This window comes from Temnothorax curvispinosus, unplaced genomic scaffold (assembly GCF_003070985.1).
Source record: "Temnothorax curvispinosus isolate PA1 unplaced genomic scaffold, ASM307098v1 QBEX01013138.1, whole genome shotgun sequence".
In the NCBI taxonomy this organism is placed as follows: domain Eukaryota; kingdom Metazoa; phylum Arthropoda; class Insecta; order Hymenoptera; family Formicidae; genus Temnothorax; species Temnothorax curvispinosus.
This window is the reverse complement of record NW_020222918.1, coordinates 1,856,508-1,873,243: the sequence shown is the minus strand read 5'-3', so window position 1 is coordinate 1,873,243 and position 16,736 is coordinate 1,856,508. Positions and strand designations below refer to the sequence as shown.

Sequence of the window (16,736 nt, the reverse complement as noted above, 5' to 3'; positions counted from 1 at the left end):
TTCCAAATCTATATAAATTCACTTCGCAACTTCAGATAAAATACATCGGATTTCTGATGTAAATAAGTTAATCTTTATTTTGAAAGAAGTTATGATTGAATCGAGAGTTACATTACAAGAAAATATTGATTACACATTACATTTAGAATACATTATTTACTCTTTACAGTGTACGGACATGGGGGACATCTTCAAAAACTTTTCGAAACAATGTTCCTTCCGCTTTACTTACAAATCTCGACAAGTAAGATAAAATGCTCTTCCTTATCCTTTATTGGCAGGACGAACGTGACCTTTTTTATTTTTTAGATCTTTTGTTAATTAAGATATTAAGTGAGGCTCTTGTTGGTATACCGTATAATGCAAGGCAAATTCAGGTCCATCAATAGTCATTCCTATTGATCAAAGAACCATAACGAGTTTTCTTTTATTCATAAAAATAAGTTCATAAAAAATATAACAACTCGTGTTGGCTCTGTGAAATAACCGATGTTACATCAGTTTTTTATGGGTGAACAGTTGAATTTTTAGTGTACACGTTAAACAAGTCGAGTTAATTTTTTATTATATGTATAAATATATAATTTGACCAAAGCTTTGAAAAAAATTGAGCTTCTCTTATATAAAGAGAACTTGTGTAAGTATGCTTTTATAAAGAACTCTTCATCGATATGGTAAAATATAGTAATATCGAAAGTTATACATTTTAGCAGACACTCAGGATGATTGTACGACGGTAAACTGGTAAACATATAAGAACATTTGTCAAGTGTATATTTATATTAATATAGCGCAGCTGGAAAAATAGAGATTAGTAATAGTGGACAATATTTGACGGAAAATTATACGAATGCTTCATAAATAATACTTGACTCGTAGAACCGCTAAAACATTAAAAATATTTTATATATACTTAATTTCTTAATCATCTTATCTAAATTGATTTCAAAGTAAACATTTCATTCTTATCGTTTGAATCGATTCGCCCTTTTCCTATTTCATTTTGGTTTCATTCACAGAACACTCGCGAGAGATGATTCCGCGGCTGTTCCTTATGCATTTCAAATAATATACAATATTTTGTTTTAAAATTATTTTGTAAATTAACTAACGATACGATTATAATTGATCTTTGTTTTCTAAACATGTAAGCTTTATTATTATTATTAATTATTTAATAATAAAAACTTTTTCAACTTTTAAGGAGAGAATTCGAGAAACCTTGATTCGAGATTTGTTGTAGAAAATCATCTCTATTACTAATGTCTATCTTTACAATTGCAGCTGCATAAGATATTTCTAATTCTACTATATATATTTCTCACATACACACATCACACACACGCACACACACACACACACATATATGTATGTATATAATATATATGTGTGTGTGTGTTTTACATGTATTTTATATGTATTTAGTCTTATTGATTATAATATTTATTTTAGATATACTTAACGCTCATTAACATTTACTTCTTTCTTTCCAACAATGGGTTATTACAACGCAATTTGACAAATTGCTGACACTTAAACATAACGATGACAATTAACGTACATTTATTATTTTTCGACATTTAAAATCAGAAGAAATGGATTCGATAACGAAGGCATAAATTATCAGTATGATATGGTGAGTTTTTAGTCGGATACGATATTGCGTTTGCGTAATACTCGACTCATGTAAAAATCAGACTTAAATTTTTCATTTTTGCTCAGTAAAAAAGTAAGTACATACATATGCTTGTAGAGACATCGTTGACGAGAAAAAGATCAATGCTGATTACAAATCAATATTTTATTGCCCATTGTTTTAATTACGTTTGATACTGAACGAAAGACGTCTCGTACTTGCTTCCTTTACACACACATTATGTTTCAATTTATTTAGCATATGAATTACACATTCGACAAAATACACAGCGATAACGACACAGTCAATACGCTGCCGCGCTGTTGCGATTAGCATGTTCATTCGCGGAGATATTAGGCCTTTTCGATTAGCTTGCAAGCTATAGACACGGCATACTTTAATTACTTTTCTAGGCCACATTTGTCACACAATGACAGACTTATAATAGACTCCCGATGTATGTATTTTTCTTTTTTCTCGAAGAGGAGGAGGTGGAGGAGGAGGAGGAAGAAGAAGCATAATTATAAGAGAAATACGAGATAAACCTGAGAGAAAGTAGCTTCTTAGTCAAGACAACGGATTTCATCAACTCGGACTTGATAATTGTCTTCTCGAGTTGTGACTTATCTTAAAATATTAGTTTGTACGTTTAATTATTGATCTGTTAAGCGAAACATGAGATCTGTCTCTGCTTTTGCTTCACAGCTTGGATTACGTTTCCTTCATTGTAACTTTGGAGAATTTGTATTAATGCATCAATGTTAATTTAAAACTACATCTCTAAATTGTTCAGGTATCCAAAATTAAGAAATGCACAGTTGGATCATGCCTGTAGCGCAAAGTGTTGTGCAATGAACGAAAATACAAGTGCGTAGTGCCTGTTAGTGCATGGATATACGACGAAGAATATTCATCATTACTTTTCTTTCTTACTTTTTTCTCTTCGCGCATCGACATTCGATGCAACGAAATGTTATATGGATCTTTAACGATCATTAATATATATCTATAAAAGTGCAGAAGAACGATTTCTTAGCGGGTCATTGGATTTTTTGTTCTTTTTTTTTTTTTTGTCTTTTTTTGTTAAGACGATGGAGAAATACATGTTATTTTTTGCCATTTTACATATAATATCGCTATACGTTTCGTATGTATGTATATGGTCATTCGACTATTCGTTACGACTATTCGTTACACGACGATAGATTGTATTTCCTTTGATCAAGGACGCGAATTATTCGGGCGATCAAACGGCTAGATCGTAACGACGATCGAACTAGTGTAGCGTGTGCCATTCAGCGATTTGCTTCCTCGGTGACTGCGTCATTTGAAGCCAGTGTTCTCGTCCTTGACTGTTACCGCTGTCCGCACCTGTGGCTGGTCCAATGATGCAGGATCCGATGATGGCATTTCCGCCGATCAACTCGCTGCTCGAGTCCAGCACGCATATCTTACACAGACGTAATTTATTAATTAATTATTTTCTTTTTATTTTTAATCTACATATTGTCATCTGCTATTTGTGCAATTCTTTTAAAATATACCGATATACTGTTGTATATACCTCTATAGCCGATGATGCGAGTGATGAAGCAGGTATATTAAACGACATCGCCTCGTTCCAAACGGGATTTGTCGTTGCCCTCCTAACTGCCGTTTTCTTCTTCTTTTTTACTCTTCTTTCTCCACAGAGAAGACTAACTTTCGCGAACGGATCCAATGTCTCCTTATCCTGCATTACATATATATTATTCAGAAGTTTACTGTTTAAGTTAATTATTAAATAATTAGCGATATAAACAAAACAAACTTTTTTTTGTAAAAGATAATAAATGCAGAGGAAATTAGAAAGTACGTACACTTTAAGAAATATATATGTCTTATCTACTAATAAAGAGGATAGAAATATTCCTACTAGGGAAAAACAAGTAAACCGAAGGCCACTCTCATTTTTAAAACAAAAGGCGACGCGCAATTGAAGGAAAAATAAACCATTTATTTGTATTTATATCGATATCGATACAAATCAATATAAATAATCGGCTTATTACATGCGTATATATTATATATGCATATCCTACCTGTTGGGGAAACAGATTTCTAGCTTTCATCATAAGAACCGTGAGCCTTTCGGCACTCGGTAAGTAAGACAATGAAATCAAAACCTCTTGAATCTCTTCCGGCGGTTTGCGTTCCCTCGCTATTTCACCCCAAACTTCTACCGAGGAAGTGGAAGAGACCAATTCGAGGCTGTCCATGGCCACTCTTACCGAACCCACCACATCGTTCCTCGAGAAACGATCATAATCGAATACCTAATTGCATCATAACGTTACGTTATTATTGCAACGATTTTGATTAAATTAGGAATGTGTTTTACTACTACTACTACTACTACTACTATATTCTATCCTACGAATCATTCGATACGATTTTCTACGATATGTAATTGCCTGTAAAACTAGAGTTTTCTCCTGCAGCTCTTCGTAGCTGACGGGAAATTTGAAATGCTGATCGAAAAACGGATTCGGATCGTTCCGGTGGATCTGCGTTTGTCTTTTCCTGCTGTCCACTTCCGGACTGAGAGTCAACTTGACGTAGGGATCGTTGAAACCGCCCTGATCGCTGCCTGCGAGATCGTGTGCCTCGATCAAGTGCACATCCAAATCCGATTTATCAAAGTCATATCTTAAGCGCAGATGAAGCCTGCCCAAATGTTTTCCTGTCCTGCGATTACGCAAATATCGCGATTGATTCAGACGTATCTTTATATGTAATATCTTTAGCGATAATCAAGTACTTTTTGCATATATAGCGAGAGAAAGCAGTTTAAGATCATCAGGAAAGTTTTATAAGCCAAGTTTTATATTATGTACCTGCGAGCGCTGAGAAAGACAGGACCGTCACGTCTTTGATAAAGATCCGGTTGTAAAGAACCAAGTGGAGAAGCAGGTGGTATGGGACCACTGTCGCTGCTAATGGATCGCAGAGAAATAAGCATTTTATCACATTTTCAAATTTATGTTCAAAATATACTCTATATATTGATAAGAGAATTCGATAAAATTTTAATAATTATCCAAGACAAATCCGCGTACGACCTCTCTCTCTAATAATTAATGCCTCACTCATAATATTACAGACAGAAATTCTGAAAGTTAATATTATATCAGAATATTTATTTAGAGATTAATTTATAGAGAAAAGAATTAATTAACATATTAACATATTGATGAAATATGTTATATAATTTGTTCTATAATAATAATAATATTATTATTAATACGTTTATAGAAATAATCTCTCCTTTGACATTTTCGTCAAGCGCGCGCGTTTACCTGAATTTTATTATGTCATTCTACACAGAAATGACGTTCTTCACATTTTCATGAAGATTTTTCATGAAGAATATATATTCATCACGTTTATGAGAATTCTGTTATTTACCTTATGGAAGCACGTGGTGGGATGAGGAGGGGCGATAAGCAACGACTGGTCTGTCTGGAAGTACTTTGAACGGCATTCATCGGCGAACACCCGCAAGTGGAACTTACACCCGTTGCTACGGACGACAAAGAGGTTTGTGAGGGCGACGCATGTCCACTATGCAAGCTGCCCGTGTAACTGGCAGGACTTGCACAACGTGCATCCAAGGACGCCGCACGAGCTGGTGAAGGAGATCTGTGGGATATTTTCAAACTATACGTCCACGTATGTTACGCAGCAATACATTTTTATTGTGTTTATAACTTTACGCAAAGTTAATAAATACCATTCACCGAAACTTAAAGAGAAAAAGAGCTATTATATTTATTTTCAGATATTCACATTTACATTAAATAGTAATAAAATGTATTGTATTTTACTATATATACTGACCTCGAGCTTCTGCTAGGTGGATACGAAGAAGCGGCGTGTAGAGGATCATGTCGCGCATGATGTCGCCCGTCCGGACCGAATGCTCTAATTTGAGGCGATGATCCTCGATGATTCGAAGAACAAGATGCACCTTCCACCGAGCTCTGCGAGCTAACGGATGAATTTCTAGCCAACGTTCGACTGCCACTTCCGCCCCCGCCTGGATAACTGCGACTCTGATGGGGTAAGCCTTCAGGGAAAACGTATTACATAAAATTAAGCGGGATGAAAAATTATCATCGTAATAACTAGAAGATAGCTTTCGAGAGCATTTCAATTATGCACGACGATGGTTTACAAATTTCTTCGGGGTAATCGAGTTCCGTCCGTGAAAATAAACGATGCATCGAGCGCACATCGATATATATAGAAACAAAACGCGAAATACTGTATACTGCATTAAAAATCGTCGGGAATTAAAAACCTTAAATGCTTGTTTTTGCGTTGGTGCAGACAGAAATATCTATAAACCATCTTCACAGGCATTGATTAAAATCAATTGAGCTTCAACCACTTGATTGTCTCTTCTTTAAAGATTTTAACTATCGTATATTTCTCATAAGCAATATATTGCATATAATTTTCTAGGAATCGTATTGAAGGGATGTGGAAAAAGAGTCACTTAAATTACGCATAACTCCGATTAATATTAATATTTGCGTTAAGAATTCCATTAAAAGCACTCATAATTACCCGATTCGGTTACCGAAGGTTGTACCGCGTGTTGCTCCTTCGCAACGTTAAATTCCTGAAATAGAAAATTAGGACAATTAGAATTCTCTTTAATATACCAACAGTAACTCGATAGGAAGCTCGTCGGGTTTATTCAATCCGAACGTGCTTCATACTTGTTAAATATTCGCCGGATAGATTTTTAATTATCAATCCGCCGCGCCGGGGGCACCGTGGTTGCCGCGGGCCTTACGACCCTCGTGGTTCGAGGCCCGCTCCCCACCTCTTAAGCTGGTCACACACACTTTTTCGTAACAGTAACAGTAGGATTTCAACCAATCGTGTTACTCAATTCGGGAACGTACGGCCGTACGTTTTCGAATCGAGCAACGCGATTGGTCGAAATCCTACTGTTACTGTTACGAAAAAGTGTGTGTCCGGGGCCTTAAAGGTGGGAGCACCGCGGCTGTCGCCCGGTTTCGGAATCGCGAGTTGGGCTCTAAGAGCTCTAAGAGGGGGGAGGGAACCTGTCGTTTAGCGAAACCACTGCCAAGGGAACAGGCTTGGAAAAATTAGCGGGGAAAGAAGCGACCCTGTTGAGCTTGACTCTAGTCTGGCACAGTGACACACTCCTTCCCCCCTCTCGTCCCGGGGGCGGGTGTGCGGTCGGGGACTGCCGTGCTCCCGTGCGCTAAACAATCCCGGAAAGAGGGGTGGAGGATGGGGACGTTGTCCCCCTCATCTGCCACAAGTTAGAGATGCCCGGAAAACTGGGCATGGCACGGAGGGGGGGTGACAGACGAATTAGTGCGTTTCCCTTGTTAAATTCATAGGGTTAAATTAAACTCAATTTTGAGTAATTTTTAACTATTCCATAGGTCGCCACTGCTCCTACTCAATATGTAGTTAATTTAACTAAAACAATGTTAATTTGACTAATAGAGTTAAAATAATCCTATTTTGTTTCAAACTAATAAATTTTGACGCACATGATAGTTAAAAATAACAAAATAAATCTAACTCATGGTATTGGTTTAAATTTCATCCTCTAACCTTTAACAGTGTAAAACGTGCCGAGAGGGACAACCGGGGGATTTTTAGTGGGTTGGAGTCCCACATAACCGCCCTCCCCGCCCTGGGGGAGGGAGTATCCGTGCGGATTTCCCTTCGTAAAAAAAAAACTTAATTTAAAAATTTAATTGAATGTATACAGCAGCGCGCGTACAGCTGTGCGTGACGCGTGACTCTCGCTCCAATTTTGCATTGGAGAATTTCTCGACAAGAAATTTCTAATATTTTTCTCGGATGAGAAATTCTGCTGGAATTTATTTGCGCGAAATATCTTTACTCCATACCTGTTTATATCATAAAATAATCATATCGTTGCGGAAATAAACTTGATATTTATTTTTCTATATATTAATGTATCATTATGATGTTTATTATGAATGACACGTGTCATAGGCAATGTATGAGATGATAATATTTATTGAGAACATAAAAATTTATATATAGAAAAAGAAAAATGTGAGAGAAATGATATACGGTTAAATGAGAAATAGAAAGTTTAAGTGTTTTCTCACAATATTTTTATTTTGTAAAATAAAATTATCTAATTGCATATTTGTCAAATTTGTATTACATGGAACGTAATTGCGGAAAAGCAGCTCTCGCCGAGTAGAGAATATACTATCTTTTCAATAATTCTCTTTTAAGTGATTGCAACTTATATTTACAATCAGATTCTCATAAATATAATAGTGTAAATAATGTAAACTCTGACACACAGAGCAAATTTTACGTCACTGATGATTCCATAACATAAAGAATATTACTGATACTCGTATTCAAAATTTCCCAGTAAATTGCACATTAATTAATTTGCACTATAATATACCAACGGTTTCGTATATCGACGTGTATGCGCGTATTGCGCGTATCAATGTATTCTCCGGCATTGCCAGGGATACGAGACATTAATTACCCTTTGTTTTAGTCATTCTTTATTTCTGCCGTTTCTGGCTTTACTGCTGCAGAGAATTATGTCGATATTTTCCTCTACTGCAGGTATCACTTGCGTGCGTGCGCACACGTGTGTGCGTGCAACTTTTCTCCGTGAAAGCAAATGCAGCATGCATTTTAACGATTTAATCGTAACTTGGTGAATAGGTGATTCGTATTCTGTTGCTTTACTTGTCGGCGGAGTTAGCGTTTTAATTAAAGATCGCTTGTTTCAGGAGTTTCAACTTATTGTTGTAATAATATTTGTTCGGCGCGGTGACTGTTTCACTCATGGACTCATATGACAAAGTTAAGCTTTTTAGTTTTCTAGCAACGGACGTGATTAAATGAATAAAATATATTGGGCAGAGTTGCTTCTATAACTCAATTATCAATGTACATTTTGAATAAAAAACGTTTTATTTAAGTTGAGAAATTCTTAAAAACTGTAACCTATATACATGAATATCTAACATTTTAAATATTTTCTGTCAAAAATGTTGAAAATAAACGCAGAATAAGTTATAAATGTGTTTGCTAATTTTAACCGTGACTTATACTTCTGAGAAAATCTAGAGTGAAAAATTGTGATACAACCATGAAACGTAAAGGTCAATATAAAAATTTTCTATATGCATATATACATCTTACAATTAGTTTATGAACATATGGATATATATTTAATAATTAACTGCAATGTGTCACTCACATTGCACATTCAATAAGATACACATGAATATTGTATTATTGTCCCTAATTATATTGTATATTTATACACGAAACAAGGACTCGCTTAGTTTTGTTCTAAATCTGTTTGTTATAACTTATATCGGCCTTTCGGGCAAAGTTTCATTTTATTTTATTTTATATAGAAATCAATGTTTGATGTTGAAATAACAATAACAGAAAGAAAACGTTTCTAAACGATACAACAACCACGTGAATAGAATTTAGTCTTCTTAAAGAAATGCGATTTTTATTCGAGATGGTCTTTTAAGGATAGTAAGTATTCAGATGGCGGAAATAATCGAATGGTTCCTTTGATGTTTCGAAGCATTCTCCATAAGCCCTTGATAAGGACGAACCTTTGAATTATGAAGCCAAGGAGGGTAGGGAAGAGAGGGGGAGAGAGAGAGAGAGAGAGAGAGAGGGAGGGAGAGAGAGACTCAAAGATACCAACTTCGTGTTTCAGCATCGTGATAAGAGGGTAGGTGGCAGTTACGGGGTGAGGTCGCTAGAAGCTGCCTTTGACGGGTCGATACTTGAAGCAGAGCACGGAACGGAATACACGGTTCCGCCCATCGAGTCGAAACATCAAAATTGCCATCGTTTTCCTATCTGCGATATTATATCATCGATTGAGATTTATGTTCACAAAAATATATACCAACAATTAACATAAGTATTTAAGTGTTTGTGATGTGTAAGCGTGCTAACTGACGAAACCTTCTGTATAAAATTTAGCAGAGCAATACCATTGCTCGTGTATCGGACGTTATTTGATGTCTGACAAATTAGACACAATCTTTATACTTCTAACTAGAGGCCTATAAATGATAAACAAAGGTATATACGAAATCGATACTATCAATACAGAGACTAACAGCTGTTTATCACGATTTGAAATGTTAATTTTCCTTTTTGTTTAAAATGATTATATTTTTATTATTTCTTGTATTTAAGTAAACTACAGGAAATCCTGGATAATATATTTTACGTATGTCACATAATATCGCGTACCTACTCTAAAATTCAGCTTAAATGTGCATTTGTTTCCTTTCTTCAGAGGCAATAAAATTGTTACAATTTTTTATGTTGAACATTTAATTAAGCAATAAAATACAAAAACTACATGCATTATAGATCTCGATTAAATATCAAAGCGATCAGGATTAAAAAACAAAAATGCAAACGACTTAATTAAAATTATATAGTAATAATCATAGTGATAGATCTTTTCGTGTGAATCAAAGCTGTCTCGATAACACGGCGTGCGCATGCGGAAAAGCGCAAAACTACGAATTATTAACGACATTAAAAATTCATATATGCACGTGATACAAGAATTTTTTTCTTTTTTTCTCTCTGCGAAACTTATTTTATTACGACGTAGCGTCCACTTTAATTTTACCCAGCGGCAGAAAAATTAACTTGCTTTATCATGCAAATTTTGTCCGACACAGCGATGACCGGTACGTAGCGTACTGGAACGAAGTTCCTTGTAGTAGATAAAACATTTCACGTCTGGAATGACGTCCCATAAAAGCCGCGAACGCAGAATATTCGAGGACGTACGACGAGCTCGCACGGAGTGCGGCAGGTAAAATATGTTCACTTAGAAAATGTACCGTCATCGATCATGCATAATAAATATCGGTGGCAGAATTTAGTATAGTCACCGTTAAACCTAGGCGTTAGAATAGAAGCGACACAACAAGCGATATAAAACGTGGAAACATTAAATTTAAATCTATGGACTTTTTATTATATAAATATATTATATTATTATATTATTATATTATTATATTATTATATTATTATATTATAAAATCAAAATTAGTTGTGAATAATTAAAGTTATCTACTGTTGAATATTTCAGAATATAATGCAAACTAAAGCATTGCACATATAAAAAGACGCCTTTTCAAAACATAATATTTTGGTAATAGATTTTGCTTGCAGTCAGTTTCATTTAAAATTATATTGGTTGTACATAAAATTAGAATTGTTTTTAACATCCAAATTTTATCAAGTTCTTATAATCGCATTAGATATAAAAACGAAAAGTTACTTTTCGCGTTCTATTACATTTGTCTATTACATTATGTCGCTGTAGTCTAAAAACTGAATTTGTATTTTTAAGATTTTTTTTTTTTTTTTTTTTTTTTTTCATGATCATAAAGAAACGAAGAATTCTTATAAGAATTATGTATAAGTGCAATATTTTATGCAACAAAGAGATATTAAAAGCGTCATGTTTATTTTCTGTCTACAGTAATAAGTATATTTCATGCAAAGCAAAATTAGCTATTTTATTACAAGGGATGATTTTAATGCGCAGTAACATAAACATAAACAAAAGTATATAAACCTGCATGTGAAATTTTTTATAATTCTTCTATGAAGAAAATAGTACTTTGGAGTAAGTAGCATTGTGGCCGTGCAGAGTTTATATTAGTGCCTTCGGTGGTAAATTATAGGTACACGTATGCACACACGCTGTCTTCCAGCACATTTTAAAAATACCACACATGTATTTCATACTTGGAGAGAATAGCGCTATAATGCGCTAAAAATATTATATGATTATGTCGGAGAACGTATTCTCTGTACTTAGGTGCGTCGGAAGCAGCGTTTCTATTGGGATGGAGATGCGCTGAGTTACGATCCGCAATTACAAATAGCTTCTTTTATTTCGCATCAAGTTCACGCTTGATTATTGTGAAATTTCTCGGAACGCGCGAGACTACGAAATGAAGTTATCCGAGACTTGATAACAAAGATGGAATTACAACTTTTTTACACAAAAATTTAATCTTTTACATGAAGCAAGCAACGAGATACAGTTCATAGTAATTAAAGTATAGTTTATGGAAAAACAATGTTCTTAGATTTAGGATATAATTATTAAGTTCTTCGACTTTCCGATAATAATGCATTTGTATTATATTGAAATAAAACTCAACTGTAATAAAATATATTATTTGCAAGTAGAAAAATTTAGGTAAATGTAAGTCAGAAATAAACGAATAATTAATAATTAAAAAAAAATTAAAATATTCTTAAATACCTACTGGGAGAAAAATATTACTATTTTAAAATAATAATACAATAGAGTCTTTCAATAAAATTTTTACTATTGATCCACATTCTATAAGATTTTCAAAGCAATTACAATTTAGAATAATGTATAGATTTAGTCGAATATTTTATTGTCAGATTTGCAACATATGTATATTATAATATCGCAAGTTTGACGTGATTTGTCAAGAGTTTTAGAAATTGGACGCATGTCAATCTGTGACGATATCTCGATCACGAATGATCGTGTGTAGCTGTCATAGCTGTTCCAATATCAATTAACCACTCCTCGTTCCTTGTCAACTGAAAGGCATTGATCCGGAACGTGGCAGACGTCGTTTTGCGCTGTAAAATTAGCTGTATTTGTTGAATTTTAATTAACTTTTACGTCAGAGTTGTATGTACATGCTCTGTAAAAGTTTGCTACGCAGGACGACAATAATCGATAATCGAAAAAAGATGATAATAAAGATTTGATAAGATGCAGTAACGAATAAATTTGAGTTTCGACTATATACGTTCATCTATATAACGAATTATACGCCCCTGAGATAAAAGTCCTTTATTATATTACATTATATTATATTGTACAGCATTTGTTGAGAAATTGAATCATAATTATTTTTATATACGACTATATTTAAAGTTGTATACTCGATATCAAATTATTAAATAATCAGTAATTTATATTATTTAGACAATAATATCTTTATTACATAACATCTCTGATTTAAACATATTTGCATGTGTTAGTAATACGTAGAATAGAATACTTTTAAGTTTTTATGTTCTGATTTGTTTTTAACAAATTTAAAAGATACACAATTGATATTTATTATTTAGCGGATAACAATAGGTAACGATAGGCGACGTCTATGCGCGATAAACTTAATTTCCATTCAATTAATTGTGATGGCGCAATCGGCTATCGATTCAAATCCTCTATACTTTATTCTATTAACAAGTGAGCGTTTCTAGGACGACGCCGACGCTGAATCGGTGGATATAACAGTCAACTCTTTCTATGATGAGCTCCAAAACTCAATTTACTTATAGTGATTCCATTACATGAACATCAATATAAACTTACGTAACTTTTATTTTACTTGAGGACTTTATTTCGCAATTTTTTATAAATTCCAAAAAATTCTTTAAATATCGCAAAAATTACATGTTTTTGCAAGAGAATTATCATAAAATTGCATACCACAGAAATAGCATTGCTTGGAAGATAAAAAATAATTATAATTAAATCCGTCGTTCGAGATTAGTTGCACGTGCAACGTAAAATGGTCGCGACACGCAAGCAGAGAATGCGGTGAGGGAAGTCACACGCGTATAACAAAGAGAGAAGCCCACGCTAGAACGGACGCAACAAGTGCATCCAGATTTCCGAGGTGTTGAAAGTACATAGCACTATCGCGCGTACGTCTAAAGTTTTTGCGAATAATCCGAGGTATTTTTCTTTCAGATTTCTATCCTCGGCAAAATCTTCAAAGACAATAGCTAAATTTTTTAGATGCTTTCGAAAATCTTTTGGATGTCTCTGAATATTTGAAATTGGTCAAGATTTTATTTAGAGCAAGGACCACACATACATAAATATGTGAAAATGTATTTCGTACGAAATAGAAAAAAAATATATCTACCCCGGGAAAAAAATTGATGAAAAATACAAAATATAAAATATACAAAATCTTCTATTACAAGTACCAAGTCATTAGCTGCAACTGTTTAACATTTTATGTATACAATTGTGAAATATATATATAGTTGTACCTCCGAACTGGTCGAAGTTGTACTGTCGGCACTATCGGTATTAGCGACGGAAGAGAGAGGCGATCTCGTGCCTCTTTGGGCCCATCTACCCTTGATTATCGCTACTCCTGTCACTGCGCCGATCCTAGTAGCCGCGCTTCCACCCGACGGGTTGTTCGACATGTTCTTGTCTCCGGTTGCCGCACCGCCACCGCCACCGCCTCCGCCTCCGCATAACTCCAGGACATCGCCCAGAACCTCTGACAATTTGTCCGGCACTTTGACGAACGCGTGCAAAACAACTGTCCGAGTTGGAAAGTCGCGAGACGAGCCTCCGCTCTCGTGACAATTGAGTCTACTGTTTCCTCGGCAATGCGTGCGACTTTAATAACAGAGACTCATCCGAGATAATTAGCAAAAGGATGCCGGTGACTCAGATGATTTAGCGTAACCCTTTACCGCTTTTGTGCCTGTAATCGTGAAACTTTTGCCGTCAAAAGTTTAACGCCGCTCGCGCGCGTTAAACACTTGGACGTCCGACGCGAATCTACTGCTTTAACAATCAATTCTGGAGTACCTGGCGCGATTCTCGAGCAAACGTTAAAGTTTACATTCGCATACGGAGTATTTGGAAAGTGGCGCGTTTCCTCGAGCGATTGGAGTTTCGAATTCGTCTCGACGTGGAATAACAATTTCACAGAAAGTCGCGCGCGAATCTCTGTGTCCTGCGATAAAAATCAATATTTATTTACTCGCTTGACTATTAACAGAAATAAATTTTCACATCAGTTAATAGTATAAAAGCTTTTAGTTAATGCTATTAATGAGAAGCTTTTATTATAATAGCATAAATATTACAAGCGTACTGTATATATATATGTACATATGTATATACTGAAGGAAAGTATACGAAATAGACTAAATTGATCAAAAATAAAAATAAGCCATTGAAAGTAGAAAATAATTAAATATCTGATCCGATACCTGTTACCAGAATTTGTGATGTTTGATTCTATCAATTATTAACTTAAATAATCTCATTTCGACGGATAGTATTTTCAATATTGCGTAATTTGTTATTGTTGCATTAGATATGACTGCATATCCAACGTCAATAAAGTTCGTGATATTAATTACGTATCATTTGAAGTAAAGATGCATTTGCCTAGGACGTAATTCGCTTTCGTTAAATCAATCAGTCGCGTTACGATATTGCCGTACGTTTGTGGCCGATTAATTACAGCTCGTCACTTTACCTAAACCGATTCGGATATAGCCCCGATAGCGCACTCTCATCACCAATCGAGATTATACGCGTTTATTGTACGATTAAAAATTCGGATTTTTCTCTGATTTCCAAAATCAGAGCGATGAAAAAATTTACATTGTTATAAAAATACAGGTTCATGCTTTTTTTATAATATGTTAAGTTTAAGAAAAATATTAGATTATTTAAAGTAGATTACAATTATACATTTAAGTGATAAATTTTTAAAAATTTAAATGATAAAGGTATGCCACTAAATTTACATAAATTATAATATAAGAAACAATTACTGCTTTGATATTGAGTAAAGATCAATAGATTGCTGGAACGATATATTAGTATAATAATGATAATTCTGTAGCACAATATTTATTGAACACAGTATGTTTTAAATTTCGAATAATTAATTTTACATAATTCGCATTACATATCGTAGAATTTAGTTCAAGAGTGGCACGTCAAATTTTTCTATGTAAAAATCACCGTCGTCATTTCTAAACTGTCAACATGTAATCAAATTATTCAAATTATCTAGTTTATCCAGAATTTGTTTTTTCTTTTTTATCTTTGACCATCACACGTTTTGAAGAATCATGAACATTATATTAAAACTTTCTTGTGCTATCTTAATTTTTTAGATTAGTAGAATGTCAGGACGATTGTTAGATTTACATAAGTGTCACGAGAGTCTCATTGCGCTATAAAGCGTTTAATCAAAAAAGAACATTCTAGATCGATTTTCAATAAACACCACGAAAAAAGAGTAGAGGTGCTGATCTAAACGTCAATTAAAATCGATATTTATTCTGATTGACGTATCTCTCTACTAAGGTTCCTCAAAATTATATTACCGCGTTATCTGGCTTGGACTTAAGTCTCTCAAGGATTATAATCCTTTTCTTGCAGCTATCCGCATTTTGCCCTACTTTCTACAAATTTATCTTGCTCAATAAAACTCCGCTTCGTTTTTCGCTCTCGAGAATCGCCACTTTCCACGTTAATCGCGTATAAAGCTGAATAGAGGGACGTCTGATTTCATTACGATTCAGCGGTCGTGTACGACCGCAGCTCATTACTCTATCCGTGACCCGATTCAATTAATTTTACGTCACAACTGCTTATTTTATCTTTCTCCATTAAGGACGAGATGAATGTCTGAACAGTTACGGATTACAACTACTTAGACGCCACGCTGACCCGATTCGTCGTCGGTCGCCCAAGTAGTATAGCAACAAGCGGACAGCCTCGGTTTCACGACACGCAATAATGATTAATTGTATTCTTTATATAGGTACTCTCTCATTAGGCTCACGGTATACTAACTGTTTAATGAGCGTCGCGATCAGTACGATTATCACCCACAGTCACAAGATTAATTTCATTCGAGCACTCTATGAAAATACGGGATACTTTTCGTCGACTTTCGATCCCGTTCTCGGTGCGTCTATCACGACCTGACATGGATGTGTGTCACCGGGTATCACTGTGCCGCGATACTGGGCTAGCCCGACTGACTTTATACGCGCCCGACCAGTGCCAGGGCTCGTCGTGCACCACCAGAAAACGACGATTCGCCGCTGAGCGTAGCTGGTGGCTGGAGGGTGGTGGGCGGCCGGTTCCGCCACCGAAGGTTGTAGAGAAAGAGAGAGAGAGAGAGAGAGAGAGAGAGAGAGAGAGAGAGAG

The 16,736-nt window shown here is 35.0% G+C and overlaps 1 protein-coding gene across 3 annotated transcripts in view; it reads right to left on the bottom strand.

The window, feature by feature from the left end:
• Positions 1–2,100: 2,100 nt before the first annotated feature.
• The window catches only part of LOC112463311 (synaptotagmin-5), a 25,048-nt gene continuing 10,412 nt past the window's right edge, over positions 2,101–16,736 (bottom strand). Inside the window, exons 3-11 of one of the 3 annotated variants that reach the window (XM_025029645.1) lie at positions 13,808–14,064; positions 6,248–6,302; positions 5,516–5,744; positions 5,084–5,317; positions 4,513–4,611; positions 4,090–4,363; positions 3,718–3,951; positions 3,201–3,368; positions 2,101–3,086 (exon numbers count right to left, since the gene is read on the bottom strand). In XM_025029645.1, the coding sequence (XP_024885413.1) occupies positions 2,913–3,086; positions 3,201–3,368; positions 3,718–3,951; positions 4,090–4,363; positions 4,513–4,611; positions 5,084–5,317; positions 5,516–5,744; positions 6,248–6,302; positions 13,808–14,064 (1,724 nt within the window). In that variant the 3' untranslated portion in view covers positions 2,101–2,912. The remainder of the gene's footprint in view (positions 3,087–3,200; positions 3,369–3,717; positions 3,952–4,089; positions 4,364–4,512; positions 4,612–5,083; positions 5,318–5,515; positions 5,745–6,247; positions 6,303–13,807; positions 14,065–16,736) is intronic. The other 2 variants (XM_025029644.1, XM_025029643.1) reach the window with 2 other exon arrangements.